Below are 23,418 nucleotides of genomic sequence, written 5' to 3'. Positions count from 1 at the left end.
GCTAAAAAAGCCCAACAACATATCTGCGTTCCCACCTCTCCTTTCTGCTGTTTGGTAGCTCCCTAACATAACGGCGAGTGGAGAGTTGCAGCTGTATGTGAGGCTGAGCCCTTTGTTTGTCGGGAGGGTCATGTTTATCTCGCTGGATAACGAGGGATCTAATGGAAAATTGTCTCCTTTGGGATTGGCTGAAGATTTCTTAAATTCGGAGGTGTCTGGTTTCCTGGCACGGCTTGCTAATCACCCCGGATATTCATAGTTACGTTATGGTTTCTTGATGCTGTGAGAGTTTATTCTGGTGTTAGTGCCTGAAGTGCTCTGCTTTCCAGAAAACAGCTCTTCAGATTTATTGTCTTGGAGCGTTAGGGCAGTACACGCAACTTGGAGAGGCACGGTGCAGTGATTTGGGGGTTTAAAAAAAAGGGGAGAAAGGAAAACAGAAACTTTAAAGGCCAGTGGAGGTGCTCCCAACTTACAAATAAATAGGCAATTTATTTTCAGATAATACATAAATAGACGATCTGTAAGTTTATTTAAAGAAACAGATGTTTTCTTGTGCAATTTTCAGCTGTCGAGCATAAGAAGGCTGAAAACGGGAAGTCCTTAAAGGAGAGTAAAAGTAACTCAATCATTGAGAGGGGACTAAAAAGCAGATACATAGCACCACTACCAAAAAATAAATAGGATATGATTACTCACTTCTTTTGGTTTTTAAATGCTTTTGAATCCATGAAAATGCAGTGTAGCTGCAGCTGGATTTTAATAGCTAAGCAATTGTGGAATGAAATAGTTCTTGATGGTGTCATGTGATGTAGTAATCACTGGTGGGTAGAGTAGGGGTGATCTCGCAACTTTTTTTTCCAGTGATTTACTAGCTAGTTGTTAGTGGATAACGTTAAAAAAATATAAACCTGACAATATTGTTTGTTTGTTTGTTTCCAGAAGACTGATTGGGAAGTAGCCATAAAGAGTATTAACAAAAAGAACTTGTCAAAGTCACAAATCCTACTTGGAAAAGAAATAAAAATCTTAAAGGTATGTTAATTTGCAGTGATTTTTAAAGCTGCTTTAATTGAAAAGGAGAAGAGACTTTTGACCTAGTTCATTCCAGGTCATGGGTAGTATCACAGTAATTGCTATTCTGCCTTTCGTTTCTTTGTTAGTTCTAGGAGAATTCCAGAACTAAAAAAAAAAAAAAAAGAGAGAGAAAAATATACTTTTTTAGTTCTGGAAATTGTCTCAGAACAGGTTATGGGCATGCTTTTGTAGTTAAAAGTAGAAAATTATTGTAGAACCGGTCTCTGTGCTTTGCTTATTGCACATGTAGAAAACTTTGTCCTTCAGGATGGCTAATGTGGCACCTTTCTCAAGGAGAGCATACAACAAAAGTCATAGCTGAGGGTAAAACGTCAGTCTTTGATCTTTCTTCATCTTCTTTGCTCAAAGATGCCTTGAAAGCTAAAATCAGCATGCTGAATTTGATTCCTGAAGCAGTCTTCGCACTTCTGAGTCGTGTTAATTGACTTAAAATGTGTAGTGTGGCTCTAATGAAGGAAATAAAACAGAGCATCATTTAGTTTTTCAATGCTATTTTACGAAAACATCTAGCGTTCTCCGCACTCTGAACTTCACCACATCTCGTTTTACATAGCTGTGCAACAATAATTAGTGCTGCTTTCTTTCTATGTTTCCAAGCTTCTTGAGATGTGTCGCTATTTTATATACTAATAGATGCATATTATATTCTGGTATATTTATTATATACCAGAAATTGTACTGTTGGGTATATTAGTGTGCTGCGAGTACTTAGCAAAGACAGATGGTTTTTTGAGCAATTACAAATTACAAATAATTGCATGAGCTGTCCTGTGAGTTTTATTTGCTGTCATTTTGTTTGATTTCCTTTTTATTGTAAAATGGTAAGGTTGACTTGAACGTAGTATAGTTGGTTACTCTGCTAAGCAAGAAATTGTGTGAGACTATAAAATTAAATTTAGTCAGTTTTCAGTACTCGTTAAAGGATCTTGTGCTGTAGTACTTTCTGTAGCAAGACATAGAAAATAAGTTCTGGAACCAAATGTTTTTATGACCTCTGAAGATATTGCCTAATTTCCTATTCCTGTAAATATTGTCTAAATAGCTGGGATTTCCTCCAAATTCCATCAGATGATCTAAAAAAGATGCTGCCTGTCTTTGTAAAATTTGGTTCTCTTTGAATATCACCTAGCATATTAAGTTTAAAATAATAATAATAACAGGCTATTTGCATAACACAAATATTTTGTTTTACAGGAACTTCAGCACGAGAACATTGTAGCTCTCTATGATGTCCAGGTAAAATATATTTTGATGCGTTTTTCTTCTTTAACATTTATTTATGAAAATATAATGCATATATATGTATACCGAGTAGAAAATGTTGAATGGCCGTATATTTTGTTGCTATAATCAGTTTGGCATTTAGAAAAAGAAATTCAGTTCCCTAGCAGTGGCAGAGGAGTTCTCTCATCTTCAAAACACTATGCACTTATTCTGTATTGGCTCTTCCCAATAAGCAGGATGCACAGTTGAGATAGAAGGCCGTGAAGAATACGGTTTACTTCCAGGCAGCAGTGGCAGCCTGAGAACCTCTGCAGAGGCTGTTTGTGTAGTTTGGTTCTGTCTCCAGAGAAAAAGCATCAGCTGGTTGGGCTGGGAGCTCTATCGGTGGCAGTAACTATTCTCCTGAATTAGCCTTGTTTCCTTGGCCCTATAATTTAATTGGAAGATGGGTGTTTGTGGATGAAGGATGAAGACTGAATACACCTAAAGGAAGATGTACTAGTAGGAGTTGATCTGAATGGATGAAGCAAGTGGCATTAAGAAGTCAACATAACTTAAAATACTGTGTTGTAGAAAAGGAGCAGCATCTTTGAGATCTCTGTAACAAAGAAGTGTATTTTATAGCCCTGTGTCATGATGAGGAAGAACTGAAGGAAGTAGACCATGGTCACACATGTATATATTGCTGTCGCCTGTGTTCAAAAGGATAGGATAAAGTACAAAAGCCAAGCAGACATTTGGATCTTTTCAAGTAGGAGAAATAAGTATTAAATTGTTTCAAATTGTCTTCCTCTTTTTATTCCCAGGATTCTGCCTGATGGGGTGAAGGAGTTAGTTTTCTAGCCTATCTGGGGTAGTGAATCCTACTTAGTAGGAAGTACATTTTTTGTATCCTAAGGCCTGCAAGTGTTGAGGAAAGCTGAATATGATGTGATGTAGGTTATACTGCCATTTGTTCTGCTTGAATAAGAACTATACATTTATCTCCTGGGCTCAATTCTAATCTTAAATAGAGTTACATTTATGAAAAAATTAAGAACCACCCTTGGGGCATTGCGTAGTTAAAGCAATGCAAAATAGACATTTTGATATTCTTCAATGTTTTGTGTCTTTACACATTTGCATCCTAAAAGGTTTTCAGCTTATGTGTAGATGTGTATCTCTGTAGCTATAGAAATCTATGTTCACATGATAAATGCTAGGCAGGCTCAGATTTTATTGTGTGTAGCACTATAGGACGTGTTATAACTTCTGTTGACTTTTGGTACAAAGTGATGATGTTCATGTAGTAACAGATTGTGTGTCAGAACTTCCCATTTGGATGTATAGACTCTTTTTCCCTCCTGGGTCTTGACTTCAGAAGTCTGTATTTTGACTCTGAGAGGGAAAGTATAGTCTCTTGTGCTTCTTGAAGAGACCAGGTTTTTCCTGAGTATTGCTAAGTGGAAATAATCTCTCAGCATCCTAAATTTAGTATATCCAGACTTCTTAAAAGAAATTGGAATTGTTGACTGAGGGCGTTGCTGTGTGAGTAAGCTGCTGAATTTCAGATTTATCAGTTGTTTGTATGTGAAGATTACTTACTAAGCTTTGCAGCTCAACCGGAGAGTAATTGACTAGATATGTATTTTGACGATTTAACGTTGTGGATCTTCCAAGCCTTGGAGAGGCTGTTGCTTCTTTTGATTTATGCACAGAACATCCACAAGGGAAGAGAGAACAGAACCATACACTTGTCTTTGGGTTCTTTACTTAAAGGTTATGTAAAAACATAACTTTTATGCTTTTCTGCCACAGGAAAGGGTGCCCTTAGAGTGACAGGACCTCTTGAATGATCAGTCTTGTACTTTCCATTTGAGAAGGGGATGTTGCTGCTTGTCACTGACTATTGCATTTAGATAAAATGAACAGTTAAAGCAAAGAGAAGGGAAAACCTCTGTCTCATACATTGGATATATTTGAGATACATTCATGGCAAACATGAAGCTTGGCAGTGTCATGCTACTTCTGTAGAAGAAATTGCTTTGCAAAATGTGGTCTAAGGAATGTGACACTTGGCACAAATAAGCTTTTCCCTTTCTGTACAGGGCAATGTTTGTGAAATATTATACATGGTTAACTTGTATGATTACATTAATTTATAACCCAGCAAGAACGAACACTATGCAAGGCATTCACATGTCTAGTAGGCTGTTACACCTACTAATTTTCTTTAGCATTTCATGTTCTAACATGTACTGCCCTTTTTATTTGCCATAGCATTGTGAACATAGTGATATAATACAGCAGATAAGACTTTAGGATTTCAAGCAATTTTTGAGTTACAGAAGCTTTTTATTCCGCCCCCCCCCCCCCCCCCAGCGGTTGAGCCAGTGGAGTCTGTGTCACAGTAGGAAGTTCTCAGTGTGACTGGGAGTCTGTTTTATTTTTACAGTTCTGTTGGTCTGAAGTTTTTCTTAACCTTAGACAGTTTGAAATAAGAAAATGCTTGTGTTTCAGATGCACTATTTGGCAGACCATTTAGCTGAATAATCCAAGAACTGATTGTTGTACCGAGTTTTATGATAGAAAAGATGGTGTGCAATGTAAGTGGCAAAACTAAGTGAAAAAAGTGTAAATTAATTGCAATGAAGAATAGGTATTTTTGCATCTCATTAAATGAAATTATTTGTACTTAATGGCAATACTTTTGAGATTAAAGTTGTATCCCTGCATAGCAATTTGGAATATATTCTTTAAGTTTGAGAATGAAAGGGTAGTTATTATTTTACATATTGCAAAAGGCTTAATTTGGAATTGTTGTCACAGGAGGTAGTTAGATTTCCATCTCTTTCATCTCTCTCCATTTATGGTTGTGTTCCTGTTGCATGATCTGTGACCAGTTGCACAAGTCAGTGTAGTAAAGATACATACACCATTAAGGCTTTAATTCGATCCAAGGAGAACTTCTGAGCCGTTCTGCTGATAGCATATGAACATTTTAAAACCTTCTACATTGCTGTTGCTTCAGCTTCTATGAACACCACTTTGACATGTTACTTAGTACGTATAGGGTCCACTGAGTTAAATTACTAGAAATGCCCATTCATCTAGAGACACACCCAAATGAGTTGGTGTGCCGTTAATGTTGTATGTACATCGGTTGATATAAAAATCTTTTGTTCTGGTGCCAGCACGATAATTGCCCTTGATTTCTGTAAGGTGGTTACACGCGGCACTGGCAGGTTTGATCTGCAGTTAAGCATTTTATGTAAGCAGAGCCTACTGGTGGTGTTTGTGCCATCTCAGAAGGCTGGGGATCTGCACACGCTAGGGTGTGGAGACTGGTGGTTCTAAGACTGAAGGCATTTGTGAAGATACTTAAATATGAACTGTCCATCTGTGAGAAGCAAATGTTTTGCAGTAGTAGGGCTCTGAAAAATAAACATATGCAGCTACCTCTAAATGTGAAATCAGTTTTTTCATGAAGTGAAATGCTTAAAAAGACCCCAGAATATAATAGATGGATAGTAACCTGTTGAGACGCTTTTTACTTATCTTGTTGGGCAAGAGTTTGGTAGTCTTTCATTCAAGAATAAAAAACTCCTAAATGTCTAAAATGGTATAAGAATGCAGCTCTTTTCCCATGGTGGTGCTATGGGATGTCATTCATCCTGCAAAAGAAGATCTATCTTGGATCCTGTTGATTAGGGAAATGAAGCCCACTGTTTCTCAAAAGCAAAAGGAGTCTAAAATAACCTCTAACTCACCAGCATAAAGTACATTGAGGTCCTTGGATAAAGTATTATTATACTGAAGCATGAAGGTATCAGTAAGTTATTTGGAATGTGCTATATTTAGGATGTGAATTTACAGTTTTGTGCAGTTCATGATCCCAAGTGTGTGCCGAGTAGAACTAATCTCTTACACAGTGCCAGACAGTGCCTGTTTTAGCAAATAATTTAATTCAAAACCTCTTTAAAATGTCAGCCATCAGAATGAAAGCCTGTAATGTATCTTGGAGATAGCGTTTTAGAAGAATGAATTAATGTCTTCACTGTATGGAGTCTGAAGTTTGCTGTTTGAACAGTAGTTTAGGGAGAACTAATTTCCAATGTGTTATTGGAGAAACAGTGTCTGAACAGAAATTATTTCTTGTCTTAGCTTGTTGGTACATAGCAAACAAAATAACCGCAGCTGCTTCTGCTGTCCTTGAAAGCAGTGAAAGTTAGTGGGAACAAAGTCAGTGATCCTTCTGGTACCTACACCTCAGCCCTTACTTATACACAAGTGCCTGTGAGTTCTTATTAGGGATGCTTATGGAAGAAACCATATTTATCTATACCTGTTGTTTTACCAGTGGGAATTAAATATTGCTGTTTGGTTTACCCAAGGACTCCAGTTGGTCTGGTAGTGTTGCTTATGTTTCTTGAGGCATTTGCTTCAAGCATTCTGGTGTGTGCTCTTGATCTTGGTGTCTCACAGCTTTGATTGCCTCCATACTCTTATTATAGCTGTTTCTGAACTCCTGTCTGTTGAATGAGGATGTCTCAATATCTTTATTTTTTTTCCCTCAGCTCCTTGATTAAGGCCTTTGTGTTTGCCAGTATCCATCCTCACTGTGTGTGGAAGCCCCGTAGAAATCGTAAACGTTTTAAAGTACTACCTGGCAGCTGATACTAACGGGAAGGTGTAGGTGTTGAAGGCTAGGGACAACCAGTTAGAATTCGTTTTGGCCCACAGAACCAAAGAGTTGGAGTTACTACGCAGTCCTTAGCTTACCTGCTGTGCCTAGATGCTATAATTTGTATTTCAAAACTATTTCAGAAGATCTTCCAGTATGTAAGCATGTTAAATGTTCAATGCGCTGTGAACAGTTTTGACTTTCCTTTGTGCAGTGCAGCAGGCCAGTCTCTTTCACTACCTCCCATATGTATTAGTTAAGCACAGCATTTCACATAACAGAAAATGAGTGATACAGCTATTGTGGTACATTTCTCCATGGCTGATTGCTCTTTTATGTGAATAATTGGCAGCATGCACGCTACTTGAATCCTACAGGCACATGTCAAGTGACATTTAGTCTGAGACTTAACATTTAGTCAGAACTAACAAAATGTTCAGTCTTTTAGATGATAGGAGCTGAACATGTTAGAAGCTGCTGCTGTGGTACACTTGCAAAGCAAAACAAGTATCTGTAATACAGTGAGAAACAGCCTTAAAAAGACCTGGACCGGTCCTTTTTCACTAAATCATTAGAACTTTTGCCAAATGTATTTAATGCTCCAAAAAAAGGAGGAGTGTATTCCTGGCCAAAAAAGAAAGTAAAGCAAATATAGCCCAAATTAACATATGAGAAAATTAATCAGATAATAGCAGTGCACAGGCTGTCAGGTTAACTCTCATGCTCTTGGGACTCGATCGTAAGCTGCAGCTAAACAGAATCTACAGGCTTGGAGCAAAACCATAGTAACTATTTATTTGCCACAGTTTCTGCTTTGGCAGCTCATTAAGAGCTTCTTGCAGACTTTCATCTTGTTTTAAAGGAGGACTTCCTAACCGAAAAGAAATCTAGGGTATGTTTCTGCCAATACTCTAGAGTTCTAGCAACAGCTGTCAGAAGTAACCGTGGATGTTTTGACTTCTTTTTCAATTAATGTCTTTTAAATGGAACTACTGCGCTGAGCCTGCGATTTGGGTTGGAACTTCACATCCCCTGAGACAACTGTTGGAAGTCTGGGATTAAAGCACCACAAATACATGTTTGGCAAATATGTTGCCTCTTCATCTTTTTCTATTAGGTTTATCTGTTAGCTTTCAGAATTGTAAAATGGCTTCCTATTAACCTTTGCTATCTTTTACTTCAACTTGCAAGTGATGCCTAGATTCAGAATAAGAAGGAGCAAAAGTAGGTTTTTGTCAAGAAAACTTTAAGCAACAAAGCAAGGGCATGCTGGGCAAAACTGTTTGGTAATTGTTGCAACACAACATACATTTGTATTGCTTGATTATTTTTCTAGGTAGAAGTGTAGGCCAGAACAACTCTAGCTGCACTAATTTTATGATCTGTATATCAATGTAGATTTTTGAATGCTTTGTTATCTGTTTCAAGAAGCAGTTTAAAATAGCTTGCTAGGTCAGCTTTATTCCTGAATGTTAGATCTGAAACGTGCTGGTTTACTAATCTTTTCATTTTTGAGTGCTTTGCTCTGCTTAGCAAGTCAACAGAAATCACAAGTCTAGGGAATGATGATAGGAATAGCTTTATTCTTCAACAAACTAATTTAGAAGGGAAAAATGTGTCTACAGAATTGACTTGTGTTTTCTGAATGTATTCCCAAAATGGAGATCACATTCCCAGCCAGGCTGCTCAAGAACTGTAATGCAAAATTTGAGCAACTGTGAAGGGATGAACAACTTCAGCTGTTTTGAACTAAAGCTTGCATTGATGGGATATTGGAAAGTGTTTGGTTATGAGTTAAAGTTGGGATGAGAAGTGGCTGGGGACCTTGGTACTGGTACTGTGCAAAATATTACTTCTGCTTTACGAATTAGATAGGACTTTTGACCAGTCTGGGAAAATCTCTTCGTGAAACCTCTAATCTGCTCTGCTGATTTAATAAGAAAGGATTATCTAAACTACAATAAGGAAACATGCTCTACTTCTTGCTATGACTTTAACCCAGTGACTCATTTGATTATTTTTAATCAAGAATATCAGTCAAAAGGAGACGAGTAATGCTATTTGAGGGACATCTAGTGTAGTCTGATAGGAATGACTTTCTTTAAACAGGTGAGACTAGTACAACAGGACAAATAATCAGCTCTGTGTTCGTGAAGAGAGCAGTTTCATTTGAAAGGACTTTGTTTCCAAGGGAATCCAGAAAACACATTCTCTTAGTTCTGTGATGAATAAATGTCTGTCATGAGCTGAGCATTACATACTGCCCTAAGCTGCTGTTTTTGTACAGAGTGTTGTGTAGTGGAGGCACTGACGCTGTGGAACAGCTATTTCTGATTCATGGGATTGCTATGTTCGGGTGGAAATCCACTAGCTGAGCTTCTTTCTTGTCACTGGAGAACGGACAGTTTCCATGCTTCTCAGCTGTGTTATTCTTTCACACATCACAGTTGTCCTTTAAGTGAAGCGATCCTCAGTTGGCAGAATTTTCAGTTTCATAAATGGGGATCTCAAGAGTTGCTGTTTGTCATCCTTGGGGTTCCTGAAAGAGAGTGAGTTTCTGTCTTGGAAGATGATGTTGCAAAGGAACAATGTTGAAAGAAACAACATTTATTGTTATGTATTTTCAGTGATTTACAGAGCAAGTACTTACTTATCTTTTTTTGCTTTAATATATGTGCTTAGGTTTTGAGGCGTTTATAGGACTGCAAATTATGGTTCGTGTTGGCCACAGCTGTTACAGAAACACTGAACAATTGGGACTTCCTGAAATGTGATCTACTGCTGCTTTAATGTTCTGTATTGGTTGAAATTCATTCCCAACAGATTTGACTAAAGTTCCTAGAAACTTGCTTTCTTTGAAGCTAATTTCCAAATGTAAACAAATCTGTAATGTGCTTGATGTTCTGAGCTGGGAAGAACCTCAGATGCATTTCTGTAACACAGACAAGAGCGGCTAAAGTAAATGCTTCCAGAAAGTGAAGCAGCCTAATACAGTCTTGGATTGACCTTAAAATATCTGGTTCATCTCAAACTGTACTACTACAGTTATCTGTAGTGGATATCTGTATCTGATGGATTGGTAGAAAACTGCTTTAATGGGTTGTGCCATCCATGTGCTTTGTGCTGTGTGTGATATTTAGGGTAGTTGGTTCCCCTAGCCTGGGCCCATCGGCCTGTTTTTACTTTATTTTTCTTTTTAAAGCTTCCTAGCCTGGCTTGTTAGTGAGCCCTTGAAAATGGCACTCTTGTGGTAGTTCTTGCCAGTATGGGCAAATTGAACATGTGCTGAGGTTTTAATACAAGCACCGAGAAAGGTGGCTGAGTTCACAGCTTTTGTTTTGCCATGCAATGTCCCTTTTGAGGGGTTTTTTTGACACTAGTTAGCAGAATACAGTCAGACTGTCTACAGTTCCACTTCCAACTGGGGCCTATGCATGCCCTTGGCTGGTATGCCATCTCGCTCTTTTCCTTCAACTGCCTTAAAAACATATTTTCCCACAAACTGGCAACCTTTGTTTAAGTTTATTTTTAAAGTGGAATGGAGGTAACATACTATGTAATTAAAAACATCATCCTGTTTATTGTATACTTGCCTTATGTTTCCTTCTAGTTTTCTTTGTGTTTTTTCCTTTCAGTCTTAGTCAGCTCAGAGGGAAAAAATACTTTTTACTTTATAAAAGATCTCTGAGTGCTTTCAACTTTGTAGGCACAACAAAACTATTTTATGCAGGAGACAGTGGAAAACAATGTTGATTATTGACATAGACAGGTAGGCTCTTTCTTCCCTTACACAAAATAAATATTTGTAAAAAAAGTAAAAGTTCTTGTTACAGTCTGGTTTAAGCACAGACATTTTTACTGCATTTTTGTGGAGTGTGTAGATAATTTACAGTAGAAGTTAGCTAATTTGTCTTTCAGTAAATTTTACTCAGTTACAAGAGAGGGAATTCAGGTTGCAGGTAGGTCAAAAGAGGTCAGTGCTTTGGAAAATCTCAGTAGGACTGCCATAACAAATCACACCTTTGCTATAAGGCATTTAGGTCTGTGGCAGGGACATGCTGCTGCCAGTGACTTGCTGAGGGAGATACTTTACAGAAGTGTGCATGAGTCTTGAATTAATTGTTCTACAAAATAGCGTTTGGGAATCAGTTTATTCTAGGCAGTTAACTGTGCTGTCATTTCTGACTGACCTTCAGCTTGTCAGATGGCAGAACCAAAACTTGTTTTATCCAGAAGTGGGGAACATAAACTTTGGAATTCCTCCTTAGAAAACTGGTTGTCCTAGTCAAATTGTCTGTCTTACACTTTGTAATTCTGTGCAGTATATTTGTGACTAAATATTACTGTCTGGTTAGTGACTGATTTCAGTGATGTCTGATATCTAAAGTTTGTTTATTTGTAAGGGCTCTTAATATTGAGTTTGTGTTGATAGAGCAGTCCAAGGCAGTTGAAAGTTAAGGGAGTGACATACAGTGGAAACTGATGGTACTTACTGGACGATACTCTCTCAAATGATAGCTTTAGTCTTCAGGATATTGCCTGGTGATTTTTCTACATATGCTAATGCTTTTGAAAATGTGAAATATTTAATGGGGGGGAATGTACATATTTGCTACCCTCTAAAGCAATGACTTTAACATAATGTGTCTCAGCTGATTGAAAAAAAAATCTCATGTTACACTTGGGTTAGTACAGGTACTGAAGGCTTTGTCTTGCCGCATTCTTAAATGGCATTTGTTCTCCTTTTCTTTTAGGAAATGCCCAATTCTGTCTTTTTGGTAATGGAGGTATGTATTATCATATCTGTTTCCTTCTGGCTGATTTTAAAGATGATTTTTAGACAAAACTCCTTCTTTGCACAGCTGCAAAATAACCATGACTTGTTAAAGCAAGCAGTTCTGAAAACTAGATCATTAATTTCCTATGCACTACTAAATTTATCAGCAGTGTTTGTTCCATAAATTATTCAGTTTCATTTTATGATACTGTAAGTATTGATGAAGTGTTACACTTCAAATTATTAATTACAAGTAATTGACAAAACAATTTAAAGGCAAACAGCTGGAAAGGATCTTCTAATTTTCGTGAAGAGAGTACAAAGTAAAAATTATATAGCAAGTATTTCAGTGCATGTGTTTTGAATAAAAACCTTTCTTTTTAACAGTACTGCAATGGTGGGGATTTGGCAGATTACTTACAAGGTAATTGATTACTGTATTTCTCTATTAAGAAGCTATTGCATTACATGTTTATATTCTGTATTCCTGTAATCCATTGGTGTTTCTCTGAGATTGTGGTTTAAATATTTTTCTGTTCATGGAATGGCTGTAATTCCATAATCCGTGTTCACCCTGTTGTGATTTTAGAGTACCCTCTTTGTAAGAGTAATTGAATTCACCAAGAATCCGTTTAGTGTTGTATTCTGTCTCCAGTCAAGGTCAGCAGCAGAGTGCTGTTTGTTGTGTGTTTGTATGCCACCCTGAGAACTTGAAAACTACATTGTGAAGCTGCAGGAAGACATAAGGTTTTGCATTTGTTTGAAAATATTTCCCAGTGTTTTTAAATGCCACTCATAATTGAAAGTAAAACCCACAAAGTAGCAATGAAAGAGAATAAAATAATGCACAGACAGGAAATGCTTTTTGCCACTGCTTTCAAAACTGTTGAATGTAACTTTCCCTTATTTGTAAATGAGGGTGAAGATGTAGCTAACAATTAAGTAGCATGCTAACAAATGTGTGGGTTTCTATTTCTAAAGCTGTATTTTGGGGGCTGCTCCTAGTGTTTTGATTCCACCTGCTTTCTTTTCCAACATGTGAACTTCGAAGTACTGAATTACTTACATAATAATGCTTTCTACAGAGAGGCAGTTCTGGCTTAGGAGAGATTTTACCCTTCAACATGGCTTTGCCCAAAGTGAAGACAAAAGTTACAGAATCATGACAAGGAGATTCTTATTACAAACAAAATTTTGAGCAGAGATGTTAATCTTCATGTTTTTCTTGATGAAAATATTCTTGCCTTTGTGTCTCAGTACGTTGAAGGAATCTTTTTGTGAACAGCTATTGTTATGGTAACTGTGTATATTAAAAGCCTAATTCACTTCCCATTAAAATCCTTGGAAAGACTCATACAGTATAATCCCGCTCCTGTGTTCAGTACTTTTTCAGACTGCAGAATGAGCTAATAGCTTCTGAAGAGACATTCAAAAGTACATCTTATTTTTTCCCTTCAAGATAAATTTTATCATGGATGAAATTTTTGAGCAGAGTGGTTATCTGCATCCCCATAATAATTTGTTTAAAGAACAGGTTTTACAGCTTCAGGTTTTAACATGATTGTAGATATATTTACTGTTCTAAACTGTGAAGTTTTTTTATTTTCTTGGGTCTTTTGCATTTTTAGTGAGTTTAGGATTTAATGGTGATTGAGAAGTTTTACAATTATTATGCTACCAAGTTGAATAAACTACTATAAAAACAGATAATTCAGAGTACTGTAGCTAGTGTAAAACTAGAGATGTGTATGTTGTTGAGAGTATATACGTTTGTAGAAAAATACTGGAGATTGGATTGTTCTGAGGGTAATTCACTATGATTTGGTTGTCTTCGTTGTTTTCATGGTTGATCACTGTGAAGTTTATTGCTTCTTGCCCAAAGATAATGATATTTATTTTATCATCTGCTAATGTGTATGTTATTTCCAGCTAAAGGAACTCTTAGTGAAGATACCATCCGAGTGTTCCTCCAGCAGATTGCAGCAGCTATGCGTATTCTGCACAGTAAAGGAATCATTCATAGGGATCTTAAACCACAGAATATTTTGTTGTCTTACGCCAGTCGTAGGAAGTCAAGTGTCAGTGGCATACGCATCAAAATAGGTAAATATGCTTTTCTCTGATCTAAAGGTAAATCATCACTGTTGGATTGTTTCACTACTCAGTCTTTGTTGTTAAAGCGCAGAGGGTGTACTGGATATGGTGTGTATTAAATTGATACAAATCAGACAGTAAGTCTAGAATGATGAGCTTTATGCTGTAGTGCAGATTCTTGGAATAAAAAAGATAGAGTCATAAAGACCTTTTTGATTAAATCTGCAGGAAAAAAAACTATTTAGCTGATGTTTCTAGTATTAAACTATTTTAATTAGACATAGATCTGTAACCTTTGAAACTTCAAGTAGCCTTTAGCCCATTTCAAAACTGTGTGCATGTGAGACTCCGGTCACAGTTCCAGCTGGGGGGGTTTTGTGGTAGACCCTCCTAAAGGTTATTTGAGAAGTTTAGAAATGTAGGTTATGACCTATTTTTGGCAGAAGGAGGTTTGGCATTGTAAATGGGGAGAGATGTCAACTGTTCAGGATATTACCAAACTCTTCTTCAGAGGATGCTTCAGGAGTTTTAATCTTTTGTTGTCTATTAAGTGTCCATTTAAAAATACCTTGTTTTTAACAAGTTTCTTTTCTATGCTTTTGCTCAACCAAAATCTGAGATCTGTTCCAACTCCATGTTCTAAACAGCACAGAGGAGACAAAACTTCTCTTGCTGTCCTTACTTGATAGTTTCAGATGCTTTTGCCTACATGGGAAAATTCAGGCATCTGAAACTTGACTTCTTAAACTTCTACCTGATGTGATTTCACTGAAGCAGATTGTATATTCATCACTCTTAATGGACCATTTATATTTAGCCACTGACTTTAATCCTTTTCTGCTGACGCCAGACAGCATGCTCTGCAGCTGGGGAGATGGCTGAGCAGCAGTTTGTGCAAATGATGCCACTGCTGTTTCTTGGCTTGCTGTTTGGAAGATAATGTATTATTCTTTCAGTGTCACATAGATTTTACTATTCCATGTAGCTGACTATATATTATAACTGTCTTTTTCTCTCTAACTTGTAATTGTAGCAGATTTCAATAAGAGACAGATCATTTCTACACTTTAAAAATTTGGAAATTATATTTCTTTTCATTGACAAATGTGTTTCTTTACATAGCTGACTTTGGTTTTGCTCGTTATCTGCATAGCAACATGATGGCTGCAACTCTGTGTGGTTCCCCTATGTATATGGTGAGTGACAGAATATTTCAGATTATGTTACTTATCTCAAACATTCTCCTACCAGAACAAAATCATTTACTGCTTGCAGATTGGCAGATTCAGAATTATTAGAGGCAGCACGGGGTTCACTTTTCCTTAGTTTTACTAGCTCCTTTTTTTCTTGCGATTTGGAGATCACGATTGTTAAAATCAGAGAGACATTGAACATTTCTTAGCGCTGTGGGGAGGAAAAATCTTAGAGAATTAAAAAAGAATACATCTTAGCATTAATTTTATGGCAAAGTAGTTTCATTCCCACTTAGGTGGTACTTTTTTGTGAAATAGGGCATTATCTCCTTCCCAGTTTCTCAGAAAATGAAAAGTGATCAAATACAGGCTAGAAGAGTTTTACACTAGTAGTTAAACAAACTACTTGATGTTTTGATTCTAGTTATTTAATGTATTCTCTCACATGTGGTTTTTTTTTTTTTGTTAAAAAAAAACAATTTGCAGTTAATTGCCATTAATTTTGAATAAGTAGTGTGGTAGTCAGTTGAGCACTGAACTGTCTGACTTTGGCGCTACCACTGCTGTACTGGGAAGATCATTTTGCTTTCTGTTGTCTTGGTTTTTTATATGTAAAATGGTGATAATGATATTCCTTATGAAATGCTTGTTTATTTATCTAAACGAGGACTGCATAAACCAAGTAAATAACACTTGCGTCTTATTCCTATACATGCTGATTGCTAGATGCTTTCCTTAGAACATCAACTTTTCTAGTTTTCTGTGTTTTTGAAACATAGCTTTCATTTTACATAGAACTGTTACCTTTCAAGTCGTGATGCAGATTAAAATGTTAATTTTGTCTTAGAATAAAGTGGTCTCTGTTAATACTGCTCTGACAGAAGAACTGTAGAATTCGTATTGCTGTGGCCTTGCTTTTTTGTTTTCCCTTCTGAGATTTTGCTGTTCTTTCCAGGCCCCTGAAGTGATTATGTCTCAACACTATGATGCTAAAGCAGACCTGTGGAGCATAGGAACTGTGATTTATCAGTGTCTTGTTGGAAAACCACCTTTTCAGGTAACACTTTATTTCCTTTTCCATCTTTTTAGTCTCATGGAAATTCCTAGGGCTTTCCTTCCAGTCATGAAAACAGAAGTAGTGATGTCTGAGTGTAGTGTCGATGCTTCAAAGGCTTGAGGATACCAAGGGAGAAGTTGCTCATACTTAGTCTATGAGAGATCAGTGTGTTCAATCTAGAGGAAATATATAAGGATTGGGGTTTTCTCCTTTAATGCCCATATGCAAAAGCCTCCTTTTTGTGTATGTGTGCATAGGTACGAAAGCTATTTTCTCCATGAAACTGAGCTTTAATTAATGTACATTTTTATTTGACAGGCCAATAGTCCTCAAGATTTGAGAATGTTTTATGAAAAGAACAGGAATTTGATTCCTAGGTATGTCACCATGGCCTTTCCTGTCACTTATATTTGTTGATTGAACACTTTTTCATCTTTGGGAATGCCTGGGATTCATAAAAATATTCAATGTTGCTATCTTTACAAGGGTGTAGTACGATACCAGTGACTCATGTTGCATCTTGCCTTCATTGTACCTTGCTGAGTTGAAAAGGTCCTGTACTAAGGCTGTAGAGCATGTATAGTGAAGACTTAGGGACATGGCAGAATGCTGACTTCCTAAAATTTAATGTGCTATGCATTATTTAATGCATGCATTAAATTTAATGCATGTTTTACTTCCTCTTGTGTGCAGTATTCCTAGGGAAACATCAGCTTATCTGGCTGACCTGCTGTTGGGTTTGCTTCAGAGAAATCAAAAAGATAGAATGGACTTTGGTATGTAACTTTTCATTTTGCTCTCTTGACTTCCCTTGTTAGTTGTATTCATGTGACCAGAATAACCGTCTTGACCTTTTGTCTATAGCCAATTACGTGAAAAGTGAAGTATTTTTTTCCTCTCAGTTATCATAAAGAAGGCAGAGTAGCCAAAATAAATCATTGGGTAACTACTGTCAATCAGTATTAAGCGATGCACATGAATTATGACTTTGTTGTTGAGTAATGAAATATAAATTAGTTTATTTCAATTGTGGCCTTTTTCCCCCCCCCACAGTGTTAACTGACATGCCTTAAATTTCATGTCACAATCTTATTTCTGTTACTTTAACTGGGATTTTGGCTTCAGACTGGGAGCAGACATCTCTGATCTCCATGTAGTGTTGGTTGCAGAAATGTAACAAAATACTGGAAGAGCCCAATTTGGAAGCAAAGTGGCTTTAAATTGTTCCCTCCCTGTTCACTTTGAGGCTGCAAATATCATAACAGTATTAATGGGGGTACAAAATGTGTACATCTGATTTTACCTTGAAAGCTATATATATATGTATATCTCAGGACAATGAGAGATGTTACATTACATCAAAATTGTTTATGTTTGCAAAGATGAGTTCCTAGTATTGCACTTAGGTATTGCTGGCTGTAGACACTTCTTTATTTTAGTGAAATATTTTCACTGGAGTTTTTTAAGCCCAAAAGTAGTAGAAACAACAGTTGTATCTTTGTATTTCATTAAGTCCTCAAATGTTTAAACTGTGCAGTGAATGGAGTTTGCATACTGTTAGACATTACTGCAATGTCTGTTTAGGACTGTATTTTGCATTATTTGGGAAGTTAAACCTAGTACAAACTAGATGGATACCCTCTTAAAAATGAACTTGTTTGGTTTCAGTTTACTGCTGTGTTTGGCTTTTTCTCTTTAGCTGGAGATCTTTGGTTGCAGAACATTGTTCTAACTACTTAAGATTTCAAGGCCTCAAATCAGTACTATTGAGTCATTCGAACTGGCTACAACTGTTGCCTTTTCAAAATTAGTCAGGAGTAGAGTTTAGATTTGTGTGTGCTTTGTACTGGCTGGATTATCTGTTCCTCGCTTCATTTTCAAAAAGCCTTCTTATTGCTGGGTTTTTGGTTACCTATTACTGCAAAAGTAGTAATGCTTTTTTCTTCTTTTTTTAATGCAAACTCAGGCAGCGTTTTTAAAAGACCACCACTGAAAAGTTAAATCTTGCTTAGTTTTTCTTAGCTGCATCTTTGTCATGTTATTCATGCTGGTTGTTTAAATTTTATAGCGCTATCTGTTATTGCAATTTAATCACAGCTGCCAGGAAATGTTAAGCTTAAATTTTTAGTTAATTAAAGCTAACTTAGCTAAATACAATTATCTTTTTCATTATTATTATTTTATATCAATAGCAATGTGTCTTGTTGCTAAACCAAATCTCAGTAATAAGATAAGTTACTCATCAAGTTTAACTTAGGCGTGGTGAGAGACCCTAAACCTTATAGTCTCTTCATGCTCTTTGTAGATATGACCTAGTTCTTTCCTTACCATAAGCTATTAGGTCTTGTGATGCTGAGATCCTAGGGTGAGTTGCAACCCAAAGAAAGACACGCTCAGTTTTTGTTTCTGGTTATGAAACTCCACCATTGCTCTTTAGTTATGTGTGCAAGCTTGGTTTTGATACAGTACTCAAATACACAAATTGACTCATTCATCATATGTGGTCCTTGTGTATTTGTGATAAGATGACTATATTTGTTAGGCTCTGGAGAGAGGAAGATTCAAAAGGCGTTTTAATTCTTTACTTGAAGCTCAAGACTCTCCTAGCTATGTTTTGGTTTTGGTGGTTTTTTTCTTTTTCAATTCCTGCTACGTTTTTCTCCAAGAAATATCAAACTTTTCTTTAGTGATCTGAAATTTAAAACATCAATACTAGTATAATTAAGGTGTTGCTCTTCTGAGAACCAGGCATAGGGTTTGTTATGTGTAGATGCGACTGACATAACTGCTGTACATAAAAACTTAAGTAGAAGTCAGATCCAGAAAAACTACAATAATTGGGTAAAATGTCCCAAATGATAGTGACAGTATTCAGAGGTTGATATATAAATCTGTATGTGTAGAATAATTAATACATCACAAACATGGACTTTGAGTAATTGATTCCACTTTGCACTCTGTACTGATCCCTACAGTTTCTTCAAACATGGGAAATTCACTGTATCATTTGTGGTAGTGGGAGAAAGCATTTGTGCTTAGAAAGAAAAATAGAAAGCAGAATAGTAGTGATGAAAGTCATGTTTTCCTTGGCTGAGCCACTTAAAGGGCCTCAAAGGGGCTGCTCTGGAATGTGCTTAGCAAAGGGAGTGAAAGGGAGAGTGTATAACTGAGCCCAGTTGCCTGTTGTTAAAGTAAAAATAGCATTGGAAATCTTGTTGATCTTCCAGCAATGTGAAGTAGAACAGCAGGTGTTGTACAAAAGCTCAGGAACACCTGATCTTCGTGTTAAAGTTAATCATTATATTGTTCTTGCGTTAACAGCTAGCCTCCCTTCCTTATCGGGTCATGGAAGAAAGTGTTGTTGAAGGAAGAGGAGATACTGCAGGCCTCAGATTCTTTCTTTTTTTTTTTTTTTTCCTTGTTATTTGCTTAGGTCTGATGAACAGCATTTTTTTTGCCTTGACTATTAGAACATTAAACTTGACAAAGCTCAGCAGCTAGCCTTCACAAACCCTCCATTTCCTCTGACTAGCTGAAGGTTGCTTCTTGTAGGATAAAATTTTCCATGTAAACTGCTAGCCAACTGGTTATGCTAAGTCAATTAAATGCATCTCAGCATATCCATTTACAACAAAAGCAAAAAGTTTTTTAAAAAAATTAACCATGACAAGTAACAAGTTAACTGAGGAAATTACTAAAGAAATTGTGTTTAATTCTGCATTATACTATGTGAACCAGCTGCACAGGTCATGTTCTGCTGTTGGGAAGTGGGAAGGAGAATGGCTGCTGCTATGTTGGTGATTTTTGGCCATCTAAGAAGTAGCATTAATGGGCTCAAAAATAAGCGTCAGTCCTTGGGAAAGGCAGAAGTGAAAATACTTCCAGTGTTTGATGTAAGAGATGCTCATCACTTTGAAGAGCAAATTAAAACTTAGTACCATACTGAACATAGAGAATATAATTTCATGAGGACTATAGGAAGGCTCCTTGTGCATGTGATCCTTAAGTGCAGTCATAAAATGTCCTCCAGTAATTCAGTCTGATTTGCCTTGCTGGCTGTTGTTTGAAGTTATTCAATTGATTTTTGTTTCCTTTCCAAATACTGTAGCAACATATAACATAGAAGGCTTTAATCTTTTATAAGCTTTTCACCCTCTGGCTCTGAAATATTGATTCTGGGAAGGCAACCATTTATCACCATCTGCAATATAGTCTGTAAATTCTATGTCATTTGTACATTTACTCACAATGGTGGTTGTTTTTTGTTCTACAGAAGCATTTTTCAACCACCCTTTCCTGGATCAGATTTCAACAGTCAAGAAGTGTAAGTAGTTTTGTTTTTCCACTTATTTGTGTAAATGATGAATGTTGGGGGCTGGAAGGGAGAAAGATCTGCCAAATATCACACTAAGTGTTTATGAGATATTTTCCTGAGTCTGACGACTTGTTGTGCTCTATTGTGAGGGTAAGTGTTGAATCCTTTTTTGTATTATGCTAGACTGAAATGTGATACTTATTTACTGGTTCCTTTGACATTTCAACTGAATTTAAATACCCTTGTGTGTTTGAGGATGTGCTGTGCTTGTATGTTGTGTAAGTGTTTGTGAATGAAAAGCAGTGAGGAAATGAGTTTGAAATTCAGCCTTTCAAAATCTTAGTCCCTTTTCCCCCCCACCCTGGGTTTTCTTATTCTAGCTTGTCCTGTACCAGTGCCCACATATGCAGGCTCAGTCTCTGGCAGTTCCTGTGGTAGCTCTCCTTCATGCCGTTTTGCTTCTCCTCCAGTAAGTTCTCTGTTTTACAGAACAATCTCTGGAAAATATTTTCTGTAACATTTAGACAAGAGTTACTGAATTCTAGATCTTTCAATTCTTGAACAGTGTAAACTGTTGTGTTTAAGAGCACAGAGCAAGGAATACCCCTGTCTTTTGCTAGAAGAATAGCATTAACATTTTGGTTCTCTCTTGCTCCTTGTGTTGTACTTTGTGGGGTTTTTTGTTCTTGTTTGTTAAAGAAAAAAAATACATATACATATCAAATACTAGAGTAGTAAATCTTTAGATATGCTAATATGGTTTGCAACATAATGAATGTTACAGTTAATTTTTGAATTGGCCTTTTTGGCTAAGGCCCCTTATACTCGTATGAACTGGTGACTTCAATTTTAGAGGTGCATCTGTATCGGAATGATTGAATAAATTGCAGTTGTTTAAATTCACAGCCTGTTTAGTATAGAACTGTCTAAACTGACACTACAGGGTTATCCAGTATTTGAAACTTCCAAATTCAAATACATTTTATATTTCTAAATACTTAAATTTTGGGACTTTGTTTTGTTTTATCTTTTTTTTTTTTTTTTTGGTCAAAGCTAGTGATGGTTCTTACTTTAGAAGCTTCATAGTTAAAAGAGCAATTCTACATTCTGAATTACTGGATTTACAGTGAGGTTTTTTTACTTTTTTTTCCACTCCCCTCCTCCAGTCTCTGCCAGACATGCAGCACATTCAAGAAGAAAATTTGTCTTCCCCTCCATTGGGTCCTCCTAACTATCTTCAAGTCTCTAAAGACTCTGCCAGTACCAGTAGCAAGAACTCCTCTTGTGACACAGATGACTTTGTTCTTGTCCCACACAATATCTCTTCAGACCACTCATGTAAGAACCTTCCTTATTTTTACATTTTAAACCAATTTCCACTTGTAACATACTTTTATGTCCTGTTATTCTTTGGCTCTCTTTTCTCTAAATGTGTCTCATTTCACATTGGAACTCATTTCTGTAGTTTGATTACTTTTTGAAGGGAGGCTGATACAGCTGCATGTCCATCGGGGACGTTTTCATCTTCCATTGAGTAGCCAGATACACCAAAGATACCAAGGTCATTTAAAGTCATGGAAAATATTGGGGTTTGGCAGCAGAAGAAAAGAGTCAGTTGTAAACAACTGCTGATAAGAAGCCCAAGGATTCTCGTAGGGAGGCAAGCACGTTGTTACTTCCAGACCAGCTGAACATTTATAGTCCATGCTGTAGAGCTGTAGATATTAAACAAGTGCAGGTGAAAACATAAAAAATGTTTAACGTTAAAGGTAAGGCGTCAGACTGGGCTTATACAACAGAAGGACTTGGATGGAGCACATTGCCATTTTATGACATCATCCAAACCTGAATTGCCACTAAGAAGCTAGTCAGCTCATTTCTATACAGTGCCACCAACTTGTGTTAAATATTTGACTAAATTAAGTGCCTTGATCTCTGAAGGGTTTCTGTCATTTGTTATTATAAATTTTCCAGTGCTGATACCTTGTACTCTTAAACAATGGATTTTATTTCAAAATTATTATAACTATTATAGCAAAAAAAACTCCAACAAAAACAAACAACAAAAAAAACTTGTTAAAGAACTGCCTTCCCCAGTTACGTTTTTGTTGGTGGTCACATTTAAGGTATTTTCATACAAAAAAACAGTTTGTGGAAAACTTTTATATGTTCACAGAAGTTTGTCGGAAGTGGTTATTTCTACAACATTAATATTGGAGATTTTTTTTTTAAAACAATTCTGCTTCATGATGTGGGTTTTCAATGTGTTCTTCTGCTTACTTTAGATGATATGCCATTGGGAGCAGCTGGCAGGCGGGCTTCAAGCGAGTTCTTGATGTGTGGAGGGTAGGTGTGCTGAGCTTTATCCAACAGAAGTCTCATGTTCTAAAATTGACACTGCAGCTGTAGAAGGGGTTGCTGGGGTTTTGGTAGTGATGGATCTACATAGCTGTGTGGACTTTCTTAAAAATAGTATGGCAAGGTGAATTTAATATGAATATGTAAACAGCTTGAATTCAGAAAGTTCTGCTGCAAAGTAGATAGCTTCTCTGAAGACCTGTCCTTTGACAGTGGTTTTTGTTTTCACAGGCAGTCGCCATTAACTATTTCTGGAAGCTCAGGAACCGTACAAAAACCATCCTCAGCCTCTTCTCGAAGTACTGTTTCTGGTACAGCTAACAGGTGTGTGATGTAGGTTTAGTGTTTCCCCTTTTTTAAAAAGGTTCTCTGCTACTATCTGTTGGTTTTGTTTCGGTTTGGTTTTTGTTTTGTTTTTTTTAATTGTGGATGGCTACTAGAAACTGAACTGAAATAGAAGCTAGACCTGGTTTTTTTTCCAGGCTCTTGACACTTAATCCATTTTAATGGTTGACGGTTGTGTAGCTAACTTCTGGCTCTGATGCATACCCAAAAGATTTCCTTAAGGAGAGATAGCATTCTTTTGTCTGTTTAAATTTTGAACTGGTTGAAAGCAGAAACTTAACTGACTTGTCCTTT

The 23,418-nt window shown here is 36.7% G+C and overlaps 1 protein-coding gene across 1 annotated transcript in view; it reads left to right on the top strand.

Annotated features, from left to right (window-relative positions):
- ULK2 (unc-51 like autophagy activating kinase 2) overlaps positions 1-23,418 on the top strand; it is a 40,568-nt gene that overhangs the window by 678 nt on the left and 16,472 nt on the right. The window contains exons 2-15 of the mRNA XM_049802502.1: positions 943-1,035; positions 2,293-2,334; positions 11,740-11,772; positions 12,150-12,186; positions 13,692-13,865; positions 14,979-15,052; positions 16,005-16,106; positions 16,425-16,483; positions 16,800-16,882; positions 20,380-20,430; positions 20,802-20,890; positions 21,588-21,759; positions 22,707-22,767; positions 23,011-23,103. Coding sequence (XP_049658459.1) covers positions 943-1,035; positions 2,293-2,334; positions 11,740-11,772; positions 12,150-12,186; positions 13,692-13,865; positions 14,979-15,052; positions 16,005-16,106; positions 16,425-16,483; positions 16,800-16,882; positions 20,380-20,430; positions 20,802-20,890; positions 21,588-21,759; positions 22,707-22,767; positions 23,011-23,103 — 1,163 coding nt within the window. The remainder of the gene's footprint in view (positions 1-942; positions 1,036-2,292; positions 2,335-11,739; positions 11,773-12,149; positions 12,187-13,691; positions 13,866-14,978; positions 15,053-16,004; positions 16,107-16,424; positions 16,484-16,799; positions 16,883-20,379; positions 20,431-20,801; positions 20,891-21,587; positions 21,760-22,706; positions 22,768-23,010; positions 23,104-23,418) is intronic.

Source organism: Accipiter gentilis, chromosome 6 (assembly GCF_929443795.1).
Source record: "Accipiter gentilis chromosome 6, bAccGen1.1, whole genome shotgun sequence".
Lineage (NCBI taxonomy): Eukaryota > Metazoa > Chordata > Aves > Accipitriformes > Accipitridae > Astur > Astur gentilis.
This window is presented reverse-complemented; position numbering and strand designations above follow the sequence as displayed.